We start from the raw sequence: 23858 nt of genomic DNA on the forward strand, positions 1-23858 counted from the left end.
CACTACCTTGTCACAACACAACTGATTGGCTCAAACGCGTTAAGAAGGAAAGAAATTACACAAATTAACTTTTAAGAAGGCAGACTTGTTAGTTGAAATGCATTCCAGTTGACTACCTCATGAAGCTGGTTGAGAGATTGCCAAGAGTGTGCAAAGCTGTCATCAAGGCAAAGGGTGGCTATTTGAAGAATCTCAAATATCAAATATATTTTGATTTGTTTAACACTTTTTTGGTTACTACATGATTCCATATGAGTTATTTCATAGTTTTGATGTCTTCACTATTATTCTGCAATGTAGAAAATAGTAAACATAAAGAAAAATCCTGGAATGAGTAGGTGTGTCCAAACTTTTGACTGGAACTGTATGTAAATGTGATATTTCCGTTATTTATTTGCCAAACAAATTACAAACCTGTTTTTGCTTTGTCATTATGGGGTATTGTGTGTAGATTGATGAGGGAAAAAAAACGATTTAATCAATTTTAGAATAAGGCCGTAACGTAACAAAATGTGGAAAAAGTCAAGGGGTCTGAATACTTTCCGAATGCACTGTATGTGTCCCCCTAACCCTCACCCGGGGCTGTATCTTATTCCCAACCCTACCCCCTAAACCTTACCCTAAACCGTATCCTCTACCCCTCCCTCCTCTTTTTATCTGACCTGTTCGTCTGGTCCTTTATTTGAATATTAATTTGATTGATGCACTTGATTTTATGATCTTTTGTACAGCACTTGATTTTATGTAGGCCTACTTTTAATGTAAGATGTCCTTGATTGCCCTGAAAGGCGTCTGCCAAATATAATGTATTATTCTTCTATTATTATGATGATGAGGCAGAGTAGATGATAAGGTGATGGTAAGGTGATGGTTGGTGTGATGGCGTCTGTACAAATGGTTCACTGATGAAGAGTGACAAACTTTGTCCCTTTAGGTTGATACTGGTGTTTTATAATGAGATAATGATAGTGCCTTAATTCATGTTTACTTGACATTAAGTAGTGAAGCTGTGTGTAATGTAATGTTGAACCTTTTCCAAAGTATTCTAACATTAATTTAATCAAGGCGAGGGTACCAGATTTACAGAGAAGGTAAAGTGTTACCATTATTCTACTTGTCACGTATCGTTTTGTGCAATAAAAGTACTGTACTTCATGTTATGTGAGTGTGTGACCATTTTGTTAAATACAACGTTAACTATGTGTCGACTGCCTTGGTTATTTTTGTATCATTGCAGGGACTGAGTTTCCCTTATCTCTCTCTCTAGTAGTCCGTCGGTTTCGACGATGACGACTCATGGATGTAATTTCAATTTATTGTGTGTTCTTGAGTGGCTCAGGAGTCAGAGTTTTGAAGCGCAGACTCGGAGGCATGAGGGACAGACGTGCTTCTGGTGGTGTTGTGGGCGCGGTTGTGCGAGAATGACGCTTTGCTCTCTGGCTGCAGATAGAGAGTTGTTTCTGTCCCGCTCGTAGTTGTCTACTGCAGTGAGGGTTTTGGAGTGCCAGGTGGATCGGGTAGAGGCGATGTCTGTGAGTTGGCTGGGCTGGATATTGCAGAACTTGGGTTTGTGATTAAGGTGGTCTTTGAAGCGCTTTTTTGGGTCGGCCTCTCCTCCAGTGCCCTTGCTAGCCTGTCCATCGGAGCTGTGCCTTAATGATCTTAGCCTCAATGCTGGTGCTGTTAGCTTACTGCAGTACCTCCAGGTTGGAGACCTTGTCTTGCCACTGGATACCAATAATAGATCTCAGAGATCGTGTATGGAATGTCTCCAGCTGTTTGAAGTGGTGACTGTACAGGGTCCAAGTTTCACAGCCATACAACAGAGTTATGATGACTACCGCATTGTAGATTTTCACCTTTGTGGAAAGAGTGATGGTGTTCTGGTTTAGTATCCTGTTCCTCAGTATCCTGTTCCTGCCTTTGTTGAGGTCCTTAGTGGCGTGGTTGAGGATGGCAGTGAAAAGAAGTTGAACAGCATCGGGCTCAAGATACATCCTTGCTTGAAGCCATTGGAGATGGGTAAAGCTTCAGAGATATCACCACCACAGTGGATCTGGCCTTTCATTTTGTCATGGAGTACACGGATGATGTTGACTAGTTTTTGCGGGCAGACAAAAATGAGATGAGGATCTTCCATAACCCCTCTCTGTTCACCATGTCAAAAGCCTTGGGTGAGATCTATGAACATGCAGTAGAGGTTCATGTTTTGCTCAATACATTTTTCTTGTATTTGCTTGATGATAAATTTCATGTCCGTTGTACTGCGACCAGGCCTGAATCCACATTGCGCTTCTGGGAGGTTCTCTTCTGAGAGGTTAGCCTATTGAGGATGACTCGGGATGACTCGATACCATGCGGATAGCTTTTTCAGTTTCCTCGAGTGTAGGTGGTTCGTCCAGGTGATGTTGGATGGCCTTTTGGGGCATCAGGTTTATGGTTGTGGGGTCGACAGTGGATGGTCTGTTCAGGAGATTGCTGAAGTGTTCCACACACCTCTCTGCAATACTTGTTTTGTCTCTGAAGAGGATTTTGCCATCTGCTGATTTCAGAGGTAATGTGCAAGACTTCACCGGTCCGTAGATGGTTTTGAGGCATTCAAATAACTGTTTGGTGCAGTGTGTGTCTGCATACAGTGGCTTGCAAAAGTATTCACCCCCCTTGAAATTTTTCCTATTTTGTTGCCTTACAACCTGTATAAAAATTTATTTTTGGGGGGTTTGTGTCATTCGATTTACACAACATTCCTACCACTTTGAAGATGCAAAATATTTTTATTGTGAAACAAACAAGAAATAAGACAAAAAAACTTGAGCGTGCATAACTATTCACCCCCCCCAAAGTCTATACTTTGTAGAGCCGCCTTTTGCAGCAATTTCAGCTGCAAGTCTCTTGGGTTATGTCTCTATAAGCTTGGCACATCTAGCCACTGGGATTTTTGCCCATTTTTCAAGGCAAAACTGCTCCAGCTCCTTCAAGTTGGATGGGTTCCACTGGTGTACAGCAATCTTTAAGTCATACCAAAGATTCTCAATTGGATTGAGGTCTGGGCTTTGACTAGGCCATACATTTAAATGTTTCCCCTTACACCACTCGAATGTTGCTTTAGCAGTATGCTTAGGGTCATTGTCAAGCTGGAAGGTGAACCTCCGTCCCAGTCTCAAATCTCTGAAAGACTGAAACAGGTTTCCCTCAAGAATTTCCCTTATTTAGTGCCATCCATCATTCCTTCAATTCTGACCAGTTTCCCAGTCCGTGCTGATGAAAAACATCCCCACAGCATGATGCTGGCACCACCATGCTTCACTGTGGGGATGGTGTTCTCGGGGTGATGAGAGGTGTTGGGTTTGTACCAGACATAGCATTTTCCTTGATGGCCAAAATGCTAAATTTTAGTCTCATCTGACCAGAGTACCTTCTTCCATATGTTTGGGGAGTCTCCCACATGCCTTTTGGTGAACACCAAACGTGTTTGCTTATTTTTTTCTTTAAGCAATGGCTTTTTTCTGGCCACTCTTCCGTAAAGCCCAGCTCTGTGGAGTGTAATGCTTAAAGTGGTCCTATGGACAGATACTCCAATCTCCGCTGTGGAGCTTTGCAGCTCCTTCAGGGTTATCTTTGGTCTCTTTGTTGCCTCTCTGATTAATGCCCTCCTTGCCTGGTCTGTGAATTTTGGTGGGTGGGCCTCTCTTGGCAGGTTTGTTGTGGTGCCATATTCTTTCCATTTTTTAATAATGGATTTAATGGTGCTCCGTGGGATGTTCTTGTACATCTCCACAACTTTGTCCCTGACCTGTTTGGAGAGCTCCTTGGTCTTCATGGTGCCTCTTGCTTGGTGGTGCCCCTTGCTTAGTGGTGTTGCAGACTCTGGGGCCTTTCAGAACAGATGTATATATACTGAGATCATGTGACAGATCATGTGACACTTAGATTGCACACAGGTGGACTTTATTTAACTAATTATGTGACTTCTGAAGGTAATTGGTTGCACCAGATCTTATTTAGGGGCTTCATAGCAAAGGGGGTGAATACATATGCACGCACCACTTTTCCGTTATTAATTTTTTAGAATTCTTTGAAACAAGTTATTTTTTTCATTACACTTTTTCATTACCACACCTATTTTGTGTATGTCCATTATATGGAATCCAAATAAAAATCCATTTAAATTACAGGTTGTAATGCAACAAAATAAGAAAAAAATGCCAAGGGGGATGAATACTTTTGCAAGGCACTGTACATTTGTGTGCATTCTGCTAGTCCCTCCCACCAATGATCTTTCATCGATCGGAGCTGTTTCTGCAGTCTTTGCTGCACGTTTTTGAACTTGTCTCTCTAGGAGGCAGATTGGGGGTTGTTTTGGAAAGACAAGAATGCGCGTTATTTTCCTTCAGGAGCATCATGTCGTTGTTGTCATCGAACCAGTCTTGGTGGGTTCTCTTTTTAGTGCCAAGGAGTTTTGTTGCTGATTCCTGTACAGTCTCTTTGAACTTGTCCCATTTTTCCGAATGCGTATCTGAGGGGATGATACAGTTTGCAAGTTGGGTTTCCAAGCTGCCTTGCAACTGAGCCCTGAGGTGTGCCTCTTGCAGCTTCCCGACATCTGGGGAGGGTGTAGATTGTTTTTGTGCCGCCTTGGGTGGTTTGGCACGATGTGCATACCAAGGATCGCTCTGACCATTCTATGGGTAGCACTCTTCGCCACGCATGGCTCTTGTTATCTTGACATCCATAATGTAGCTCTGTTGCACAATGATATAATCCATCAGGTGCCAGTGCTTGGATCTTGGGTGCATTAATGTAGTTTTGTTCTTGTCTGCTTGCCCAACGATGGTGTTGATAATGGCGAGGCTATGCTCTGAGCATTTGCTCAGGAGTAGGAGCCCATTTCCATTCATGGTTCCCACTCCATCTTTGCTAATCACTCCTCGCCAGTTGGTGCTGTCTTTGCCCACCCTGGCATCGAAGTCTCCAGCAATGATTAGGTTGTCACTCCGGGGAGTTATTGGATGAGTAGATCTGCTCTTGGTAATTTAGGTTCATTGGCACTGATAATTGTGGCAAGCCTGGTCTTGTTGAGAGGAAAAAAAATAAAAAAAAATAAAATAAGAATCCTGATTTTCATTAGCCTCTCAATTATGCCAGAGGGTAAGTCTTGCAGGTGCCTGTGAAGGTTGGTTCTTATAGCAAGTCCCACCCCATGTATTCTGTCCTCATCGTTTGGTTTCCCTTTCCAGAAAAACGTTCAGTGATGGTGCCATCGTCAGCTAACTTTGTTTCACTCATAAGATTGACAAAGCAGCTCTATCTGCTCAGTTCCCTGGACAGCAAGGGAGTTATTCTCTCGGGACGTGGGACAGAGTTTTTGTCCATTATTGTTCTAACGTTCCAAGCAGCTATTACGAGCTGCTTTTTGTCCAGTTTGCCTGGTTTTCCTTTTTTTGTTTATATTGGTTGTGTTTCTACCGTTTGGGGGATGATCTGCCAGCCACGGTAAACTGGCCAGATTCAGTAGGTCAGGCAATTTCTAGGGCACCTTTTCTAGCCCCTTCCCTAGGTTAGGTTGAACAGTGCTGTCCTAAAAAGGGCTGCTCAGACATCCAGGGTGCTGCCAAACATTTTCTATGTCCTGGTTCCGAAGATGAGCGGCCAATATCCTGGACCTCCTGCCAGTGAACATCTCTCCCTGTCCCTTCGCCATTCCCCCACCGCTGTAGGGCTGTAGAGAAGTGGTGTTAGCACGAGATACCTGTGCGTGAGTTGATTATAGTGGGAGAGACGTTGCACTGGGACAGTCCCACTCTCTCAGCCTCCAAAGCTAGGGCCCAGAGGCATGGTAAATGTTGCGGCTGGAAGCTTCTTCAGCTGCAGTGGCTGGCCAGGGACATGTGTGTCTTGCCTTTGTGCACTCCACAATGCATTGTTGCTTTTTAACCCATAGGTGGGGTACAGGTTGACGGGCGCCAGGGCGTGCCTGCTCACCGGCGGGCCTGCACAACTTGTTTCTGGGACCCACTACTGCGCTGAGATCCCCTGTAGTTTAGCCTGGGGTCGCTTGATACCCAGTTACCACATTTTGCCACTGGGAGGCACTAGAGGAGTCTTGGCGGTGGAGAGGCTATGTACTGGCAGGGGGAGACTTACATAAATGGCTCCTCCTTTTGCACCGCAGAGTTGCTTGGGGCTAGCCAGCAGCAGTAGCTGAAAGCAAAAAGTAGCAAGCAAGCCGGCAAGCAGACATGCTGTATCCACTAACTACCACTACACTACGGCACTAGACGCATCACATACACAAAGTATTTGTTATGTGAGTGTATGACCATTTTGTTGAAATTAAATACAAAGTTAACTATGTGTTGACTGACTTGGTTATTTTTGTATCATTGCAGGGACTGAGTTTATATTATACTTAATTCCTGAATCAACACATATGGACATTTTTATAATAAACTCCAATGGCTCCATATTGTTTGGTACTTGAATCACAGTGTTAGAGATGGGTTTGACTGTGGTTAACATTTAAAATATCATGTCCTGTTTCTGTGTGTACAGTAACGAGTTTGTTATATAAACCTTTATATGCTCTTCTGTACAATTTGTGTTTATAGTCTGCAGTCCATGAGGTCCTGCTGATATCCGGTGTTGCTGGTGGGAGAGACTGGACCTCTGAAGCGGCTGATCACAAAACCTGGCCCCTGATCAGGACCCTGGATCAGGAGCCGTCGCTGTTCCTTTCCGAGTCAGAACCGGGACCGAACCGTGAGGGACAGAGACTCCACCAAAACCACCACACAGAACACAACCAGTGGACAGGTGGACTGAACAACCTCAGTCCTGGTGGTCATCAGAGAGACAGAGGCTCCAGTCAGGGATCCAGTCTGCAGCCCAGACCCTTCTCTTCACAGTCTCAGTGCAGGGATGGAGCAAGGCCTGTGGTTAATAGAGATATACCCTCCTGTTCCTATGATACAAACACCACAGTATCCATGATGAACAGAGCAGGTCATCCTGGGCTTCAGCCTTCACAGAGAGTGGTGGGAGACCCCCCTGGTGGTAGTCTATCAGGAAGTATGTCTTCTCCTTCAGGGTCTCGTCTAATGCCTGGTGATTGGGTTCATAGAAGGCCTGGGCTTGGACCTGAGTCTAGCCTTCCTCGGTTACCTCAGGGTTACCCCACCAATACAGACAGGGTCAGGATGGGCGTTCACCACGAGAAGTATCTAGCTTATAACACAGCACACAATCCCAACCACACCCAAACAATGGCTAGAGGTCCAGGAGGGAGCTCAAACACTAACCACCTGAGGGTGGTGGCTCCTGCTTCTACCTCTGGTGTCATTGGGTCACAACATGGGAGACCGAGCATTAGGACGGATGCCGACAAGCCGTACAGCTGCCCCACGTGTGGGAAGTGCTTCACTAGGGCAAACTATTTGAAGGAGCACCAGACCGTTCACACCAAGGAGAGACCCTTCAAGTGCAAGCTATGTTACAAGAGCTTCCCCTTCCGGAGTAACCTTATCAGACATAGGAGTGTCCACAATGGGGAGAAATCGTAGCAGTGTGGCTTGAGATATAAACAGGGGATGTCAGGGGACCATTCTTCAGCTAACATATTATAGTTATCATGTGAAGTGTCTTGGGGTAAGAAGGTAATTAACCACATACCCCTCATTAACCCTTTGTTAACTTATTTAAAACAGTCTTGTGTAAATACCTGTTTTTTAAGAGACAGTAAACCTAGGCTAGAACAAGGACAGTTGAATATTTACCTTACTGAAGTGATGTAGATGGAATAAAGTAATTCTATTATTTTCTACTCTATTCTTGCTAACACACTGTTCTTTCTAAACAAGTCTGCCCTAAGCTTTAAATATACTGATCATAGGAGATTTGACGTGTAATGTAATAAGCAGTACTGTTCTTTATTTTATTATTATTATTATTTTACCCCCTTTTTCTCCCCAATTTCGATCTTGTCTCATCGCTGCAACTCCCCAACGGGCTCGGGAGGCGAAGGTCGAGTCATGTGTCCTCCAAAACATGACCCGCCAAACCGCGCTTCTTAACACCCGCCCGCTTAACCCGGAAGCCAGCCGCACCAATGTGTCGGAGGAAACACCGTTCACCTGACGACCGAGGTCAGCCTGCAGGCGCCTGGCCCGCCACAAGGAGTCGCTAGAGCGCGATGAGCCAAGTAAAGCCCCCCCGGCCAAACCCTCCCCTAACCCGGGCGACGATGGGCCAATTGTGCGCCGCCTCATGGGTCTCCTGATCACGTCCGGTTGTGATACAGCCCGGGATCGAACCCAGGTCTGTAGTGATGCCTCAAGCACAGCGATGCAGTGCCTTAGACCGCTGCGCCACTCGGGAGCCTTTGGCTGTACGCACTGCGGGAAGAGGTTCTCAGAAGAAAGTTGCTTCAGGATACACCAGCAGAAAATGCACATGGCCCATGTATAGTGTATAGTGACATGTAATGTAGTACTAGTTAGTTTGTTTGTAGTTAATTCTGTTGGTTTTGGATGTAGTAGGGAACTGGATGAGGTGAATTAAGGAAATAATCAGTATGGTGACATAAACCCCACTGATCTAATGAGCCTTATTAATACATACCCAAGTCCTTATTCCCAGTCCCCTCCTGACCTCATCACTAACTGCAATGACTGCCTTTCCTCCTCCCTGGACACACTCGCTCCCCTCAAACCCGCTCAGTCTCCTTCACCCAAACTGCTCCCTGGTACACCCCAGAGCTACGCTAGTTAAAAGCCAGTAGACGGCTGCAAGTGGTCTAGTAGTTCATTCTCAAGCATACACAGATCAGAGTGCGCAGCTCCACACTATGCTGGAAACACTCGGTTTGTTATTTTAACTAAAACATAATCAATCTTTGTTAAACATAAATACCAAACTTGTTTTTGCATGGATTCTCCAACGCGGTTAGCATTTAACAGCTAGGGCCACTATTTCTTGTCCCGAATCCCGCTTTAACTGACAGGTTAAAGTCTGCTCGAAAGAGCCTCTAACCTAGCTAAGCTGCTAATATTAGCCATCAAGCTAACGAAGTTAGTCCCAAATGAGTTTTCCAATGGAGCCCTCTTTGTCTGGAGAAGTAAATGAACGGTTCCTAGCGCTGTAGGAGCTGTATCTACTACGCTTTGTTTCGGGACAAACTGGATTACTCAGAGTTCCAATGTGGCAATTGTTTGCTTGCCGAGGATTATAGACTTGGTGGCTTCCTTGATCACGCAGGTCGGCAGCCTCCGTCAGAAACTGGGGAAAACGCAGAGTGGAATGTTTACCCTTTTTTATTTTAAATATATATTTTTTACCCCCTTTTTCGATCGTCTCATCGCTGCAACTCCCCAATGGGCTCGGGAGGCGAAGGTCGAGTCATGCGTCCTCTGAAACATGACCCGCCAAACCGCGCTTCTTAACACCCCCGCCTGCTTAACCCGGAAACCAGTCGCACCAATGTGTCGGAGGAAACACTGTTCACCTGACGACCGAGGTCAGCCTGCAGGTGCCCGGCCCGCCACAAGGAGTCGCTAGAGCGCGATGAGCCAAGTAAAGCCCACCCGGCCAAACCCTCCCTAACCCGGACGACGCTGGGCGGATTATGTGCCGCCCTATGGGACCCTATGGGACTTGTGCGCCACTCTGGAGGCCAATGTTTACCTTTTCTACACTGGACGGTGTTTGCGCATGTTGGATGCATCTCAGTCTTGTCGTTTGTCGTTATCCGACTGGCCGGTGTTGCCCGGAGTTCGTTCGCCAGGGAAGCCATCTCCTGCCTCTCCTCCCCCATCTGATACTGGAGTCGAAGGAGCATGGCAATCAACGATGGTCGCATGTCACGAGCCGTGGAAGCCGAAGACAGCGGCCTCCCGCAAAGCAGTCTACACAAACCATTGAGAGGCCTGGAGCGGATACAAACAACGAATAGTTTCGCCGTCCTGGAACATGATCTTCCTGCACCTTCGTCGCTGGGGGTACCTGTGTCTGCGGCCACTGTGCCTACTCCTACTCCTTCCCTTATGATTTCGAAGTCGACGTCGGCAACCTTCCGTCCCTGATCTGGATCGAGCTGGGCTTCTCCATCTGTCGGAGGCCTGCACCATCCTGTGAAGCGTGGGGAGTGGGTGGATTTCCTCGTCCTTCTCGCCAACCATGATTTTAGCCAGCTCCATGTGACTGTTCCTGGTGCAAAAACAATGTCCTATCCCGGAGCTCGAGTAAATGACATTACTAAGTTGCTCCCGAATGTACTACGCCAGGACATGGACATTGATTCTATCGTAGTCCATGTGGGTTTTAAATGACATTATGAAGGGCAGCTCTGAACAGTTGAATCTGGATTTCAAAGAGCTGATTGACTCTCTGCTAGACACTAATAAAAGACCCATCATATCTGGCCCTGTGCCCTCTCTGAATCGTGGCATTGAACTCTTTAGCAGGATTATTTCTCTTCACAACCGGCTACGTGATTATTGCAGCTCCATGGGTGTAACTTTTGTTGACAATTTCGATACCTTTTGGAAACAAAACACGTTTTATGAGGAAGATGTGATCCACCCAAATCATTTGGGTTCCTGGATCCTTTCACAGCATTATAAAGCTGCGTTGAGACTACAGACTTTCAGCACACTTATAGGGAAGGACATTCAACAAGCACTTACACAAATTACTGATGATTGGCTGAGAGAAATTGATGCAAAAAGATTGTGGGGGCTGTTTTGTTAGACTTCAGTGCGGCTTTTGACATTATCGATCATAGTCTGCTGCTGGAAAAACGTATGTGTTATGGCTTTACACCCCCTGCTATATTGTGGATAAAGAGTTACCTGTCTAACAGAACACAGAGGGTGTTCTTTAATGGAAGCCTCTCCAACATAATCCAGGTAGAATCAGGAATTCCCCAGGACAGCTGTCTAGGCCCCTTACTTTTTTTTACAATATTTACTAACGACATGCTACTGGCTTTGACTAAAGTGTTGTGACTTGACTAACATTAATCTGAAGAGTGTTATTGATCTAATTAACTAGCTATTTTTAATTGGTACCCAATTAAATGAATCATGTAACAATTAACTCATTAGGATCTGGGGCACCACGAGAGCGGTTCTTTAAAGAGTTACCATCTCCCGAATTAAACTCTAAAAGGTCTTTACCTATCACATCTATAAACAGTCAACTTATTCATCATAACCTTGTATCATATCATCATTCTGAACAGTCGTAACCTCCTTGCATCTGCAAAAACCCGAGCCTTACTTATGATTCAATACTACACAAATTGGTTTAATTATTTATTTACTTGCTAATTAAATGAGAACACAGGATAAACACTCTGCACCGGTTATTGACTGGAGACTTAATATGCTGAAAACAGGTCCCTAGCAGAATGACAACATGGCTGCTTGTTAAAGAAGAGATGGAGAGGGAGAGAGAGAGGGACAGAGATACTTAACCTGGATACATTCAGAAACTACTCTCACCTACATTGCCCATATATACGTTGCACACGAACCGCCGCCCGCTTTGAGTAAGAAATTATTAATGTATTTGCGTGAAATGCCTGGGTTCCCCGGGGGTCTCTCGGTGAACAAGGCAGCCTTGGAAAGGGGGTTGGGCCTTTTCGCGGCACGCTTGTAAGGTTCTGATTGTCCGAAATGGTTCCAACAAGTCTTCTACTGTTGTCCTTATTTGTAGTTGTCGGTATCTGGTGACTTGTCGTGTAGTCCTGAACAGAACTACAGAGTTGATTTTCCTTCCATTTGCTCTTGAAGAGGCTTCTTTGAAGATAAGCTAGCCAGCCGTATCCATGGTTCCCCAGTGGGGTGATGAGAGTAGCGTAATACGATGGTTTGAGCAGAGTAATAGGATGGTCCTACTTAAATTCACTCAGCCGTACCAGTGACTGTCCGGGAGGCGAGTTTCTCTTCTTCACCTCGTGTTGAGATTCAAAGTTCAAACCATTTTAAACGTGTAGATGATGTGTTAATTCGTAACCCATCATTTATACATTCTGCTCGAAAGGGGCGGTTCCGGCAGGCTGACACACTCCCTGACCTCACTCCTGGGCGGTGACTACTCACTGTGCAAAGTTCATGGAAAACAATCTATTATAGCTTCTCAAATCACATCCCTCTCTTAACAAAAACAGTTTCATCATTTTTCATAATACATGCACAACACATAGTATGGAAACTTCATATATGTAGTGGGCAGGGGCGGTGTGTTCATTAGGGCGATATGGGCGACGCACTGCCAAACGGGAAAAGGAAGGGATTTTTTTTCTAATCAATTATATCACGGCAACAGTAGTTATCAGTGTTCTAATCTAGACGTCTGATCTGCCACTAAATGTCCAATCAGGCTAAAGTCGTGCTTCAAATGGCCCCGCCCCTTTTGGGGCGATTTCAGTCAGGTTGAAAATCGCCCCAGAAGTCTCTCATAGACTCTCATGTAAAATCTTTTTTTTTCAAATATCAGAGCTTTCAATACAATCTCTATGGGTTCCGGGAGGGCTTGCACTTACGCGCTTTCGTCATACGTAACATAAGTAACCATGAACATAACTAAGAAAAGAGCGGGTAGCAGCGTCAATCAATTCACGTACTACTGTCAAGATGGCTAGCTTTGCGAGGCAAAGATGAAACTGAGGGCTCCACCAACCCTGGTATTTTTCTTGGACTTGTCAACTTTGTGGGACAATTAGATGAGGTGTTTGATGACCATCTTAAAAATGCTAAAGTTTTCAAGGGCACATCAAAGACCATTCAAAACGAGCTACTGGAGTGTATGCTAGCGGTCATGAGGGAACATATTGTGGAGGAGGTGAAGTCGGCGAACTTCGTAGCTATCCAAGCTGAGGAGACCACGGATGTTTCTACACAGACACAGCTGGTGCTTGTGCTGAGGTACATAGATAGCAACCACAAAGTGCAGGAGCGCTTTTTTGAGTTCCTTCCCATCTCGGAATCAACCTCAGTCTCAATCGCCAGTGTGCTTTTGGAGAGACTGAACGGTCTTTTTGCCGACGACGAGAAAGTCAAACTCATTGCGCAAGCTTACGATGGAGCCAGTGTGATGAGGGGAGAGAAGGCTGGTGTGCAGCAAAAGGTGCGTGAGCATTTCAAGAATGCCCATTACGTGCATTGCTATGCGCATCAGCTGAATTTGATCATGCAGCAAGCTACTTCTCGCATCAAAAAAGTAACTAGTAAACTAGTCCTCAGCATGCCTGATTTCAATGAGAAAGTCATTGACCGCTTTGCTGCATTGAAAGAGAGAAGAGAACAGTTTCAGTACAAGTAATGTAGCCTCTCTCTCTCTTTGTCCCTCCCTGTCTGTCTCTTTAACACACACACGCCCAAATCAGTTCACAGTTGATGTTGTTTAAAATAGTTATTTTTCATTTTAAAAAAAGTAAAAAAAAAAAAAAAATCTGTTCATGTTCATTTTTACAAATCTATACAATTGGCCAGAATATGGTTGTTCATATTTACAAATCTATACAATTGGCCAGAATATGGTTGTTCATTTTTACAAAGCCATACAGATAGCTGTGTTTACCTTTTCTAGAAATTATTTTCAAATTCTGTTTTCAGGCAAAATGTCTATCACTGTTCATTTTCACAAATCTATACAAGAGGGCAGAATATGGAAGTCTATAAAAATTTCTTATTACCAATAACTTGCATCAATGTTTTCAGTAGCCTCTATCAAAAGCTCCTCCTTGCTTGTTGTGAATTATGCTCAGGTGCACATATTTCCAATTCAACCATGAGGCCTTTTTGAAGCAAGTAATGTGTATATCAGTATTGACTTATATGCTGCCCCTGTCTTCATGTTGTTGCTGGACATATCTTTTTTAAAATGTGTGTAGGTCACCTAAATCATCAGAAAAATTGCCCCCCTGAGAATTTTTTTCAGGAGCCGCCACTGGTAGTGGGTATATTTCCAAGTTACAGTATTTCCTTTATAACATTTTTAATGACATCACAAAATAACAAACAAAATGACCTTAATGTCCTATAGATCGCCTCTAACCATTCCCCCACGTTCTACGTTAGAAATATTGTTCCAGTAGACGCTTTTGAACGTGTTAGAGTTTCAGCGGGAAAAATACTGTTGAAACAAAGAACATTCCTTTAGTGAATCTTGAGAGGGAGAGCCTGCATCTTCTCCCTTGATTTACAACAGGATGGGAGTTGTTAATCATTAGTTATTTCCTTCCCTCTCAATGGGTGAGAGGAGGTCTGATTCAAGTTATTCATTGCAAACCTGATCTGACCTATTTGGATTCTTGTTGGACAGTCATGACAAAAGCCAGTGTTTATGTATGCGGATGACTCAACACTATACACGTCAGCTACTACAGCAAATGAAATGACTGCAACACTTAAGAGCTGCAGTTAGTTTCAGAATGGGTGGCAAGGAATAAGTTAGTCCTAAATATTTCAAAAACTAAAAGCATGGTATTGGGGACAAATCATTCACTAAACCCTAAACCTCAACTAAATATTGTAATGAATAATGTGGAAATTTAGCAAGTTGAGGTGACTAAACTGCTTGGAGTAACCCTTGATTGTAAACTGTCATGGTCAAAACATATTGATACAGTAGCTAAGATGGGGAGAAGTCTGTCCATAATAAAGTGCTGCTTTACCTTCATAACAGCACTATCAACAAGGCAGGTCCTACAGGCTCTAGTTTTGTCACACCTGGACTACTGTTCAGTTGTGTGGTCAGGTGCCACAAAGAGGGACTTAGGAAAATTGCAATTAGCTCAGAACAGGGCAGCACGGGCTGGCCCTTGGATGTACACAGAGAGCAAACATTAATAAGTTACAATCTATCTGCAATATTAAAGCTGATCTACCCCCTAAAGAAAAAGAAAAAAAAGAAAAAAAACAATAATATGCAGGTCAATCTCTCCTGGCTCGAAGTAGAGGAGAGATTGACTTCATCACTACTTGTATTTGTGAGAGGTATTGACATGTTGAAAGCACCGAGCTGTCTGTTTAAAACGACTAGCACACAGCTCAGACACCCATGCATACCCCACAAGACATGCCACCAGAGGTCTCTTCACAGTCCAAGTCAAGAACAGACTATGGGAGGCGCATAGTACTACATAGAGCCATAACTACATGGAACTCTATTCCACATCAGGTAACTGATGCAAGCAGTAGAATCAGATTTAAAAAACAGATAAAAATACACCTTATGGAACAGCGGGGACTATGAAGCAACCCAAACATAGGCACAGACACATGCATACACACACGATAACATACGCACTATACACACACGTACACATGGATTTTGTGTTGTAGATATGTGGTTGTGGCATGGGCCTTAGGGCACACACTTAGTGTGTTGTGAATTCTGTAATTCTGTTATGGAGTGAATTCTCTCCATTGGGAATCTCTGCCTCTGACCCTATTACGGGGGCGGAGTCACTGGCTTACTGGTGCTTTCCATGCCGTCCCTAGGAGGGGTGCATCGCTTGAGTGGGTTGAGTCACTGACGTGATCTTCCTGTCCGGTTTGTCGCCCCCTCTGGCTCGTGCAGTGGAGGAGATCTTAGTGGGGTATACTCTGCCTTGTCTCAGGGTAGTAGGTTGGTGGTCTGTTGATATCCCTCTGGTGGTGTGGGGGCTGTGCTTTGGCAAAGTGGGTGGGGTTATATCCTGCCTGATTGGCCCTGTCTGGGGGTATCGTCGGACGGGGCCACAGTGTCTCCCGACCCCCCCCCCTGTCTCAGCCTCCAGTATCTATGCTGCAATAGTTTATGTGCTGGGGGGCTAGTCTGTTATATCTGGTGTTATTCTCCTGTCTTATCCGGTGTCCTGTGTGAATGTAAGTATGCTCCCTCTAATTCTCTCTCTCCCTCCCGGAGGACCTGAGCCCTAGGACCATGCCTCAGGACTACCTGGCCTGATGATTCCTTGCTGTCCCCAGTCCACCTGGTCGTGCTGCTGCTCCAGTTTCCACTCTTCTGCCTGCGGCTATGGAACCCTGACCTGTTTTCAACTCTCTCTCTCTACCGCACCTGCTATTTCAACCTCTAAATGCCCGGTGATGAAAAGCCAAGTGACATTTACTCCTGATGTACTGACCTGTTGCAACCTTTACAAACACTATGATTATTATTTGACCCTGCTGGTCATCTATGAACGTTTGAACATCTTGGAGAAAAATCTGGCCTTAATGGCCAAGTACTGTTATAATCTCCAGCCGGCACAGCCAGAAGGGGGACTGGCCACCCCTCAGAGCCTGGTTCCTCTCTAGGTTTCTTCCTAGGTTTCTGCCTTTCTAGGGAGTTTTTCCTAGCCACCGTTTCTACATCTGCATTGCTTGCTATTTTGGGTTTTAGGCTGGGTTTCTGTACAGCACTGTGACATCATAAGTACATTTGATTGATTGATTGTAATGTTTTTTAAATGGTATAACTGCCTTAATTTTGGCAGACCCCAGGAAGAGTAGATGCTGCCTTGGCAGCAGCTAATGGGGATCCATAATTAATACAAATACCTGTTAAAAACAGAAGAACACCCTCTCAGCTGCAAGAACATCTTACTGCTCCGACATTATCAACTCTGGTAAAAACAACCCACAAGTCCTCTTCTACACAGTGAACCGCCTACTTCAGCCTCCTGACAACTTCCCTGCAGACCCCTCCCCTGAACAGTGCAACAAGTTCCTGAACTTCTTCCACGCCAAAATCCACTACATCCACCGACATCTACTTACAATGCCCAGTACTCCTGACGACAACATCTCCTTGATGAACACCTCTGAAGGCCCAGCCTACACCACCTGCATCTCTGACCTCACCCTCGCTACTGTGAACTGCATCATTGAGTTTATCCGCAAATCCAAATCATCCACCTGCCAACTTGACCCCCTGCCCACCAACCTTGTCAAAGCCTGCCTGCCTTTCATAGCTCCCCTCACCACTGGCATCGTACCCTCCACTCTCAAGATTGCTGCCGTTTCCCCATCCTGACCTGAACAGCTTCCGTCCCATCTCAAACCTTCCCTTCCAAAATACTGGAGCGGGTTGTGGCCACTCAGCTGCAACACCATCTCAACTCCAATAACCTTCGAACCATTCCAGTCCGGTTTCCGCTCCAAACACAGCACTGAAACAGCCCTGGTCAAAATCACCAACAACCTCCTTTGTGCAGCTGACTCAGGACTGCTATCCATCCTCATCCTCCTCCACCGGAGTGCAGCCTTCGATACTATCTCCCATCCACTCTTCATGGAATGACTGGCTGGTGTTGGTGTCATGGGTGTTGCACTCTCCTAGTTTTCCTCCTAACTCACTGACCGTCAACAGTTTGTGCAACTGAAATATCACAGATCAAGTTCACTTCCACTGCTATGCTGATAACACCCAGCTCTACCTCTCCACCAAACCCACCACTCCCCTCCCTACCACCTCCCTCATCAGCTGCCTTTAAGACATCTGGAGCTGGATGAGCATGAACCCCCTCAAACTTACCAGCAACAAGACAGAGGTCATGCTCACCGGCTACAAATCCACTCTCTCCAAACAGCACAACCTCAGCATAGATGGTTTTCTGGTCCTCTGTCAACACAAATTAAAAGCTTTAGTGTCACCCTGGACAGTTCCCTCTCATTCAACCCCCACATAAAAACCATCACCAGGACAGCATTCTTTCTTCACCTCTGCAATATCTCCAGGCTCCGTCCCTCACTGTCGCAATCCAGCACCGAAACACTCATCCATGCCCTCGTCACTACCCGTTTGGACTATTGCAACACTCTCCCTCCCAAACTCACCAACAGACTTCAACTGGTCCAGAACTCTGCTGCCAGAATCCTCACCTGCACCAGATCAACCGAACACATCCCACCAATCAACACTGGCTCCCTGTGCAATCCTGTATTAACTTTAAGACACTCCTTCTCACCTACAAAGCCCTCCACAACCTGGCACCCACCTACCTCTCTGACCTTTTCCCAGCCTATGCCCCCTCCCGCTTCCTCCACTGGTCTCGTCACCCCCCCATTTCGCCTCTCCACCATGGGTGCCCGGGCCTTCAGCTGCTGTGCACCCAGGCTCTAGAATGCACTCCCCCCACACATAGAACATGCAGACACATACAACATTCTCATTCAAAAACATATTTAAAACACATCTCTTTAAGGATGCCTATAACCTATGGTCTATGATTGACTCTGTCTTACCCCCCCCCCCCTTCTGTGCCATCTCAGTATACCTATTGTGGCAGACCAGGGGGTTTGATCTAAACGTTTACACAGATCAGACACAAGTGTGATACCTCAGTTTCAAGGGTGTTTATTTAAAACAAAGTAAAGAAAACAGGTCACCTCCAGGAGACCTCTTCCGGGTTACCGTCTTCTGGGCTCCGGGGAACGCTGTCTCCTCTGGGGTAGAACACCGAGCCCCTCGGTTCTAGCAGACCGTGAGGACATCTATCCGGTAGCAACCTCTCACTACCTCCAACCTCTCTCCTGTTCCGCTCTCCTGGCAGCTTTATGGGCCCCTTACGGCTAGTGAGCAATCAGCCCCTTGATTACGCACCAGCCCCAATTAGTCCTGGCCGGAGGACCCGTCAAGACATGGCACGTCCAGCAGAGGGACCCACCGCCGTGTGATGTAGACTCCGTCTGTCACCAGGCCTCGACGAGTCTCCCCCTGGTGGCTTGTCCGTGGTACGCCACACTGTGTATCCCTATGTGTCTCCCCCCAACCCCCACCCTTACCCTAAACTGGGTCTGTATCCTCTACCCAACCCCTCCCTCCTCTTTTTATCTGACCTGTTTCGTCTGGTCCTTTGATTTAAATTGTACTTTGATTGATGCACTTGATTTTATGTAGGCCTACTTTTAGTGTAAGATGTCCTTGAGTACCCTGAAAGGCGTCCGCCAAATATAATGTATTATTATTATGAGGCAGAGTAGATGATATGGTGATGGTGTCTGTAAAAATACTAAACTGATGAAGAGTGACAAACTTTGTGCCTTTAGGTTGATACTGGTGTTTTATAGGCCAGGTACTCAAGCAAAATACACAACAAAATTTAACATTAACAAACAAAGGGCAAACAATTCACACAATGAAACAATGAATGCGCACAAATTAGTGGGAGACGGAGAGGCGTTCTGGAGAGAGACATGCCTATTGCGTCTTCGCCACAAACCCCTTCCCTTCTTGTGTTGACATTTTAAATTAGGGATGTCATTTTTGAAAATACTAAGCTGTAGTGTAGACCACAACACAATTATCGCATTCTGTCTTCTCCCTACAGTTTTCAGCCATGGAATACCTCATGTGAAAATCCTGACGCTGTGTTTTAACGTTTAGAAACCTCAATAATCATCGCTTGTGATATGGCTTTCGAAAAATATGGCCCTTATCTTTCACCAGCAAGAAAGAATCCTTCAAATAAAAAAGATACACTTACTGTAGCAGTTACAGATCCATACAGCTATGGGCGCCTCCATCTGAGGAAACTACACTTCCTGAATTACGTTTACACACAGGTCTTGGGAGCACGCTAGATCGCTAATAAGCACAGATGGCCGCCTCTTGTCTTCCGTAAACAAGCGCTGTAATATGGAGATATGGCCATGTGGGAACACTAACCCTATCAAAAAAGGTGTGTATCAATTTAACCTTCAGTTTTTCATTCTCACTGATATGAAAGATAAGGTCCTTATGCTTCCAAAACCGTACCGCGTTTATGTTCAGATTGGGTGTCAGGGATCTTAAAAAACTTCCCCATACAGAAGAAGCCTTAGTCCAATGACTTAGTCTATGTGTAATGTAATGGAACTGAGAGTCATGATCGATGGCAAAATTCCCTGCCAGAAAAGTCACCAAAAAAATATTATTTTGGATCCGATACAGACCAGACCCAATTTGGATCCGGTTCACCCTCATCTCTGACATATTTTGGGTCGATCCACCTCGGATCGGTATTGATATATTTTTTAAATGACCGGGTCCTGTAGGTGTCGGATGGGAATTTCACAGATCCAATTCGGTTCAGATCTCAATTTTGGGATACGAGAAGACCTCAAATCTGTAGGGGTTAGATGGTGGTGATAATTTTTTCCCCATTACCTTTTCCCATTTTTTTATTTGTGACAAAATGTGCAATTCACACTCCAACCTGTGGAAGGCAGCAATACCGCAACACAGTATCTAGTCTGCGGGAAACGCACACGAAGAAATTAACGGATTTGAACAGTGACCAAGAATAATTAACACGTTAGCCTTTTTATTGTTATTATTTAAACGTATATTAACACCTTGGAACTCAAAATATGACTAATTGAACTGCAAAGCATCACATACTTACCGCATGTAGTGTTTCATTCGCGTTGGAGACAGGACTTGGTTGATAGATGTTATCTAGGAAACGCTAGTTGTCTAGCTGCTAACAATGGCTAACTCTAACTGTATGGTTTTTCACACTCAAATAGCCTCCATCATGGAGGTGCTAGCGAATGCAGCCGTGGCAGAGATCTGTAAACTCGTAGACGACGACTATGCAGTGTTTCGTTTGGAAATAACTCAAAGCCAGAAAGAAAACAGGACATTGCGGAGGAAACTACTGGAAGTTAAGGTGGCACGGGAGCGCGCAGAGAGGACATTGCGAGAGCGCGTCCTCGCCAGTCGTCCCAGCAGTATCAAGATCCTCGACAGATACAGAGGAATAGCAAGAGGTACATTTTGCAGAAGGCCGAGGCTGCGCGGCCTGTCGCCGTTCATGTAACAGTGCAGTGCCTGTCGCCCCGTTCACCTCTGCACGTGTTCAGATGTGTGACACAGAATTGGTTCTTGGTCAGTTTTTAGATAGCTAATCAGGGGAATTATTGCATACTATCATGTGCAAAGACACAATATCATATTCTAACAAGATTCTTCATTTACTGCATTTCCTATTATTTACTCAATGAAAACAATGTGATGCATGGATAATAATACATCAATTAATAATTAGTATATCATGAAGTTATGAGAAGTGTTACCTTACATCCTTGCCAATTCTAGGGTACAATATACCGTTGAGCATTGACAGTAGCTAACTTAACCACCTCTTTTACCCCAATCACTCTCTCAGGTGAAGGACATCTCACTGGAGGACACAGGAGCTTTGTGAAGACAGCGGCACACAATACATGGAGAGATGACCAACCAATCACTGTTGATGAGGGGAGTGGAACCTCAACCCAGCACGTTATCATGATAGAGGTTAGTGGAATAGTGTTGCATTAAAAATTATTAGGTACTTTGTATATCAAATGTGGCTGTTTATTTCAGAAAGGCTACCCTTAGGTATTCACTTGCTTGCATGTAAATCCTCATTTATCTGCCATAGGGGAGCTTGTGAGACTTCTCTACGACATTGTTATCCAATACAACTCATGTACCGGTAATAACCCTCTCTCTTCTTGTGTCAGTCTGCAGATGTAGAGGCTGCAGGTCCTGGAAGATCGTCTCTGGTCAAGCAGGAGAGGACTGAAGGAGAGCACCCACGACACAGCAGAGACATCCAGACTGGAGCAGCGGCTGTACTGGTGACCCCTGCAGCTACGGATCACCTATCCACCGCCGTGCCCCAGCCCAGGACGCGATGCAGCATCACGGAGGTCAGTGGAACGCCGAACGCCGCCCTCAAGTCAGAGATGGACACAGAGACTTTAGTTTTAAAACAAAGGCTTTTACACACAGGATCTGACCACAGGTCAGACCCAGAGAGACTGGGCTGTCCACTTGCTTCCGGCTCAGAGTATTTACTTCACGGTAACCCGAGACCGAGGACGGTTCATTCCCATCGGGACTCAGGTGACACTATAGAGACTGGCAATGATCCGTCTTGTTCTTACACAACAGAGATTGACCCTGACAACATGCCCTTAGGTTTAGAGACACAGACTGATCTGTCTAGAGCGGATTGGAACCAGTACAGTAGTAGTGTATACTCTGAAGGGTGCCTAGATAAGAAAGGGGAGGTTATAGTGGTAGATGAGTTGACTGTGAAAGTGGAGGACGACACTCCTCTGACATGGAATGTAGACGAGACTCACTTAGGAGAAGGACACTCACAAGGCAGAGATTTCTTAGATTACAGGGGAAGCTTAAAGACGAATCTAAATGTCGCCACCCATTCCCCTTTACACGCGTTCAGGGATCGCGACTCAGTGTCCACGTCGATGGCACCTTCCGATTCACATGGCAGTGTCTTTTTCGATCAGGTATTGAACTCAAACGACAGGGCTAGAGCCCAGGCTCAGGGAGGGGGAGCCACATCAGGTAATAGTAAAGAGAAACGGTTCCTCTGCATGTTCTGCAACAAAGGCTTCAGCTGCCCCCAGAAGGTGGAGCTCCACCAGAGGGTCCACACAGGGGTGAAACCCTTCAGCTGCCCCCAGTGTCACATGCGCTTCGCCCTGGCTGGCAACCTGAAGAGACACCAGAGGGTCCACACAGGGGAGAAACCCTTCAGCTGCCCCCAGTGTGAGAAGAGGTTCTCCCAGGCTGGTGACCTGAAGAGGCACCAGAGGGTCCACACAGGGGAGAAACCCTTCAGCTGTACCCAGTGTCACATGCGCTTCGCCCTGGCTGGCAACCTGAAAATGCACCTGAAGGTCCACACGGGAGAAAAGCCGTTTGCCTGTACACACTGCGGAAAGAGTTTCTCAGAGAGGAGCTACCTCAGTATACACCTGCAGAAAAACCATTCCACTCTATAACATAGAAAGGAACCATTCCACTCGAGTAGCTTCTGATGTTTAGATCAAACCCTGCATTAAAGACAAAGTTAAACTAATATTGTTGTCAGCGGAAAATATCCACAGTTTCATTTGGAATAACGACTGTAACAGATTTCAGTTTTGAATATTGCATCCAGGCATTGTGTGATATACACTACGTGAGAATGCTAATCATTGACTACAGCTCAGCGTTCAATACCATAGTGCTCTCAAAGCTCATCACTAAGCTAAGGACCCTGGGACTAAACATCTCCCTCTGCAACTGGATCCTGGACTTCCTGACGGGCCACCCCCAGGTGGTAAGGGTAGGTAACAACACATCTGCCATGCTGATGCTCAACACGGGGGCCCCTCAGGGGTGCGTGCTCAGCCCCCTCCTGTACTCCCTGTTCACCCTTGACTGCATGGCCAGGCCTGACTCCAACACCATCATTAAGTTTTCCGACAACGCAACAGTGGTAGGCCTGATCACCGACAATGATGAGACAGCCTATAGGGAGGAGGTCAGAGACCTGGCCATGTGGTGCCAGGATAACAACCTCTTCCTCAACGTGATCAAGACAAAGGAGATGATTGTGGACTACAGGAAAAAAAAGTGGACTGAGCACACCCCCATTCTCATCGATGAGGCTGTAGTGGAACAGGTTGAAAGCTTGAAGTTCCTTGGTGTCTACATCACCAACAAACTATCATGGTCCAAACACACCAAGACAGTCGTGGAAGAGGGCACGACAAAGCCTATTCCACCTCAGGAGACTGAAAATATTTGGCATGGGTCCTCAGATCCTCAAAAAGTTATACAGCTGCACCATCGAGAGCATCCTGACTGGTTGCATTACTGCCTGGTATGGCAACTGCTCGGCCTCCGACCGCAAGGCACTACAGAGGGTAGTGCGTACGGCCCAGTACATCACTGGGGCCAAGCTTCCTGCCATCCAGGACCTCTATACATTACATTTACGTCATTTAGCAGACGCTCTTATCCAGAGCGACTTACAAATTACCAGGCGGTGTCAGAGGAAGACCCTATAAATTGTCAAAGACTCCAGCCACCCTAGTCATAGACTG

At 45.7% G+C, this 23858-nt stretch overlaps 1 protein-coding gene across 1 annotated transcript; it reads left to right on the forward strand.

Annotated features, from left to right (window-relative positions):
• Window positions 1–20552: 20552 nt before the first annotated feature.
• Window positions 20553–22784, forward strand: LOC121535738 (zinc finger protein 30-like). Its single transcript, XM_041842998.2, has 3 exons — window positions 20553–20738; window positions 21137–21267; window positions 21477–22784. Exons 2-3 carry the CDS (start codon window positions 21259–21261, stop codon window positions 22767–22769), a joined length of 1302 nt encoding a protein of 433 aa, XP_041698932.1. The 5' UTR covers window positions 20553–20738; window positions 21137–21258; the 3' UTR covers window positions 22770–22784.
• Window positions 22785–23858: the final 1074 nt, after the last annotated feature.

Source organism: Coregonus clupeaformis, chromosome 30 (genome assembly GCF_020615455.1).
Source record: "Coregonus clupeaformis isolate EN_2021a chromosome 30, ASM2061545v1, whole genome shotgun sequence".
Classification (NCBI taxonomy): domain Eukaryota; kingdom Metazoa; phylum Chordata; class Actinopteri; order Salmoniformes; family Salmonidae; genus Coregonus; species Coregonus clupeaformis.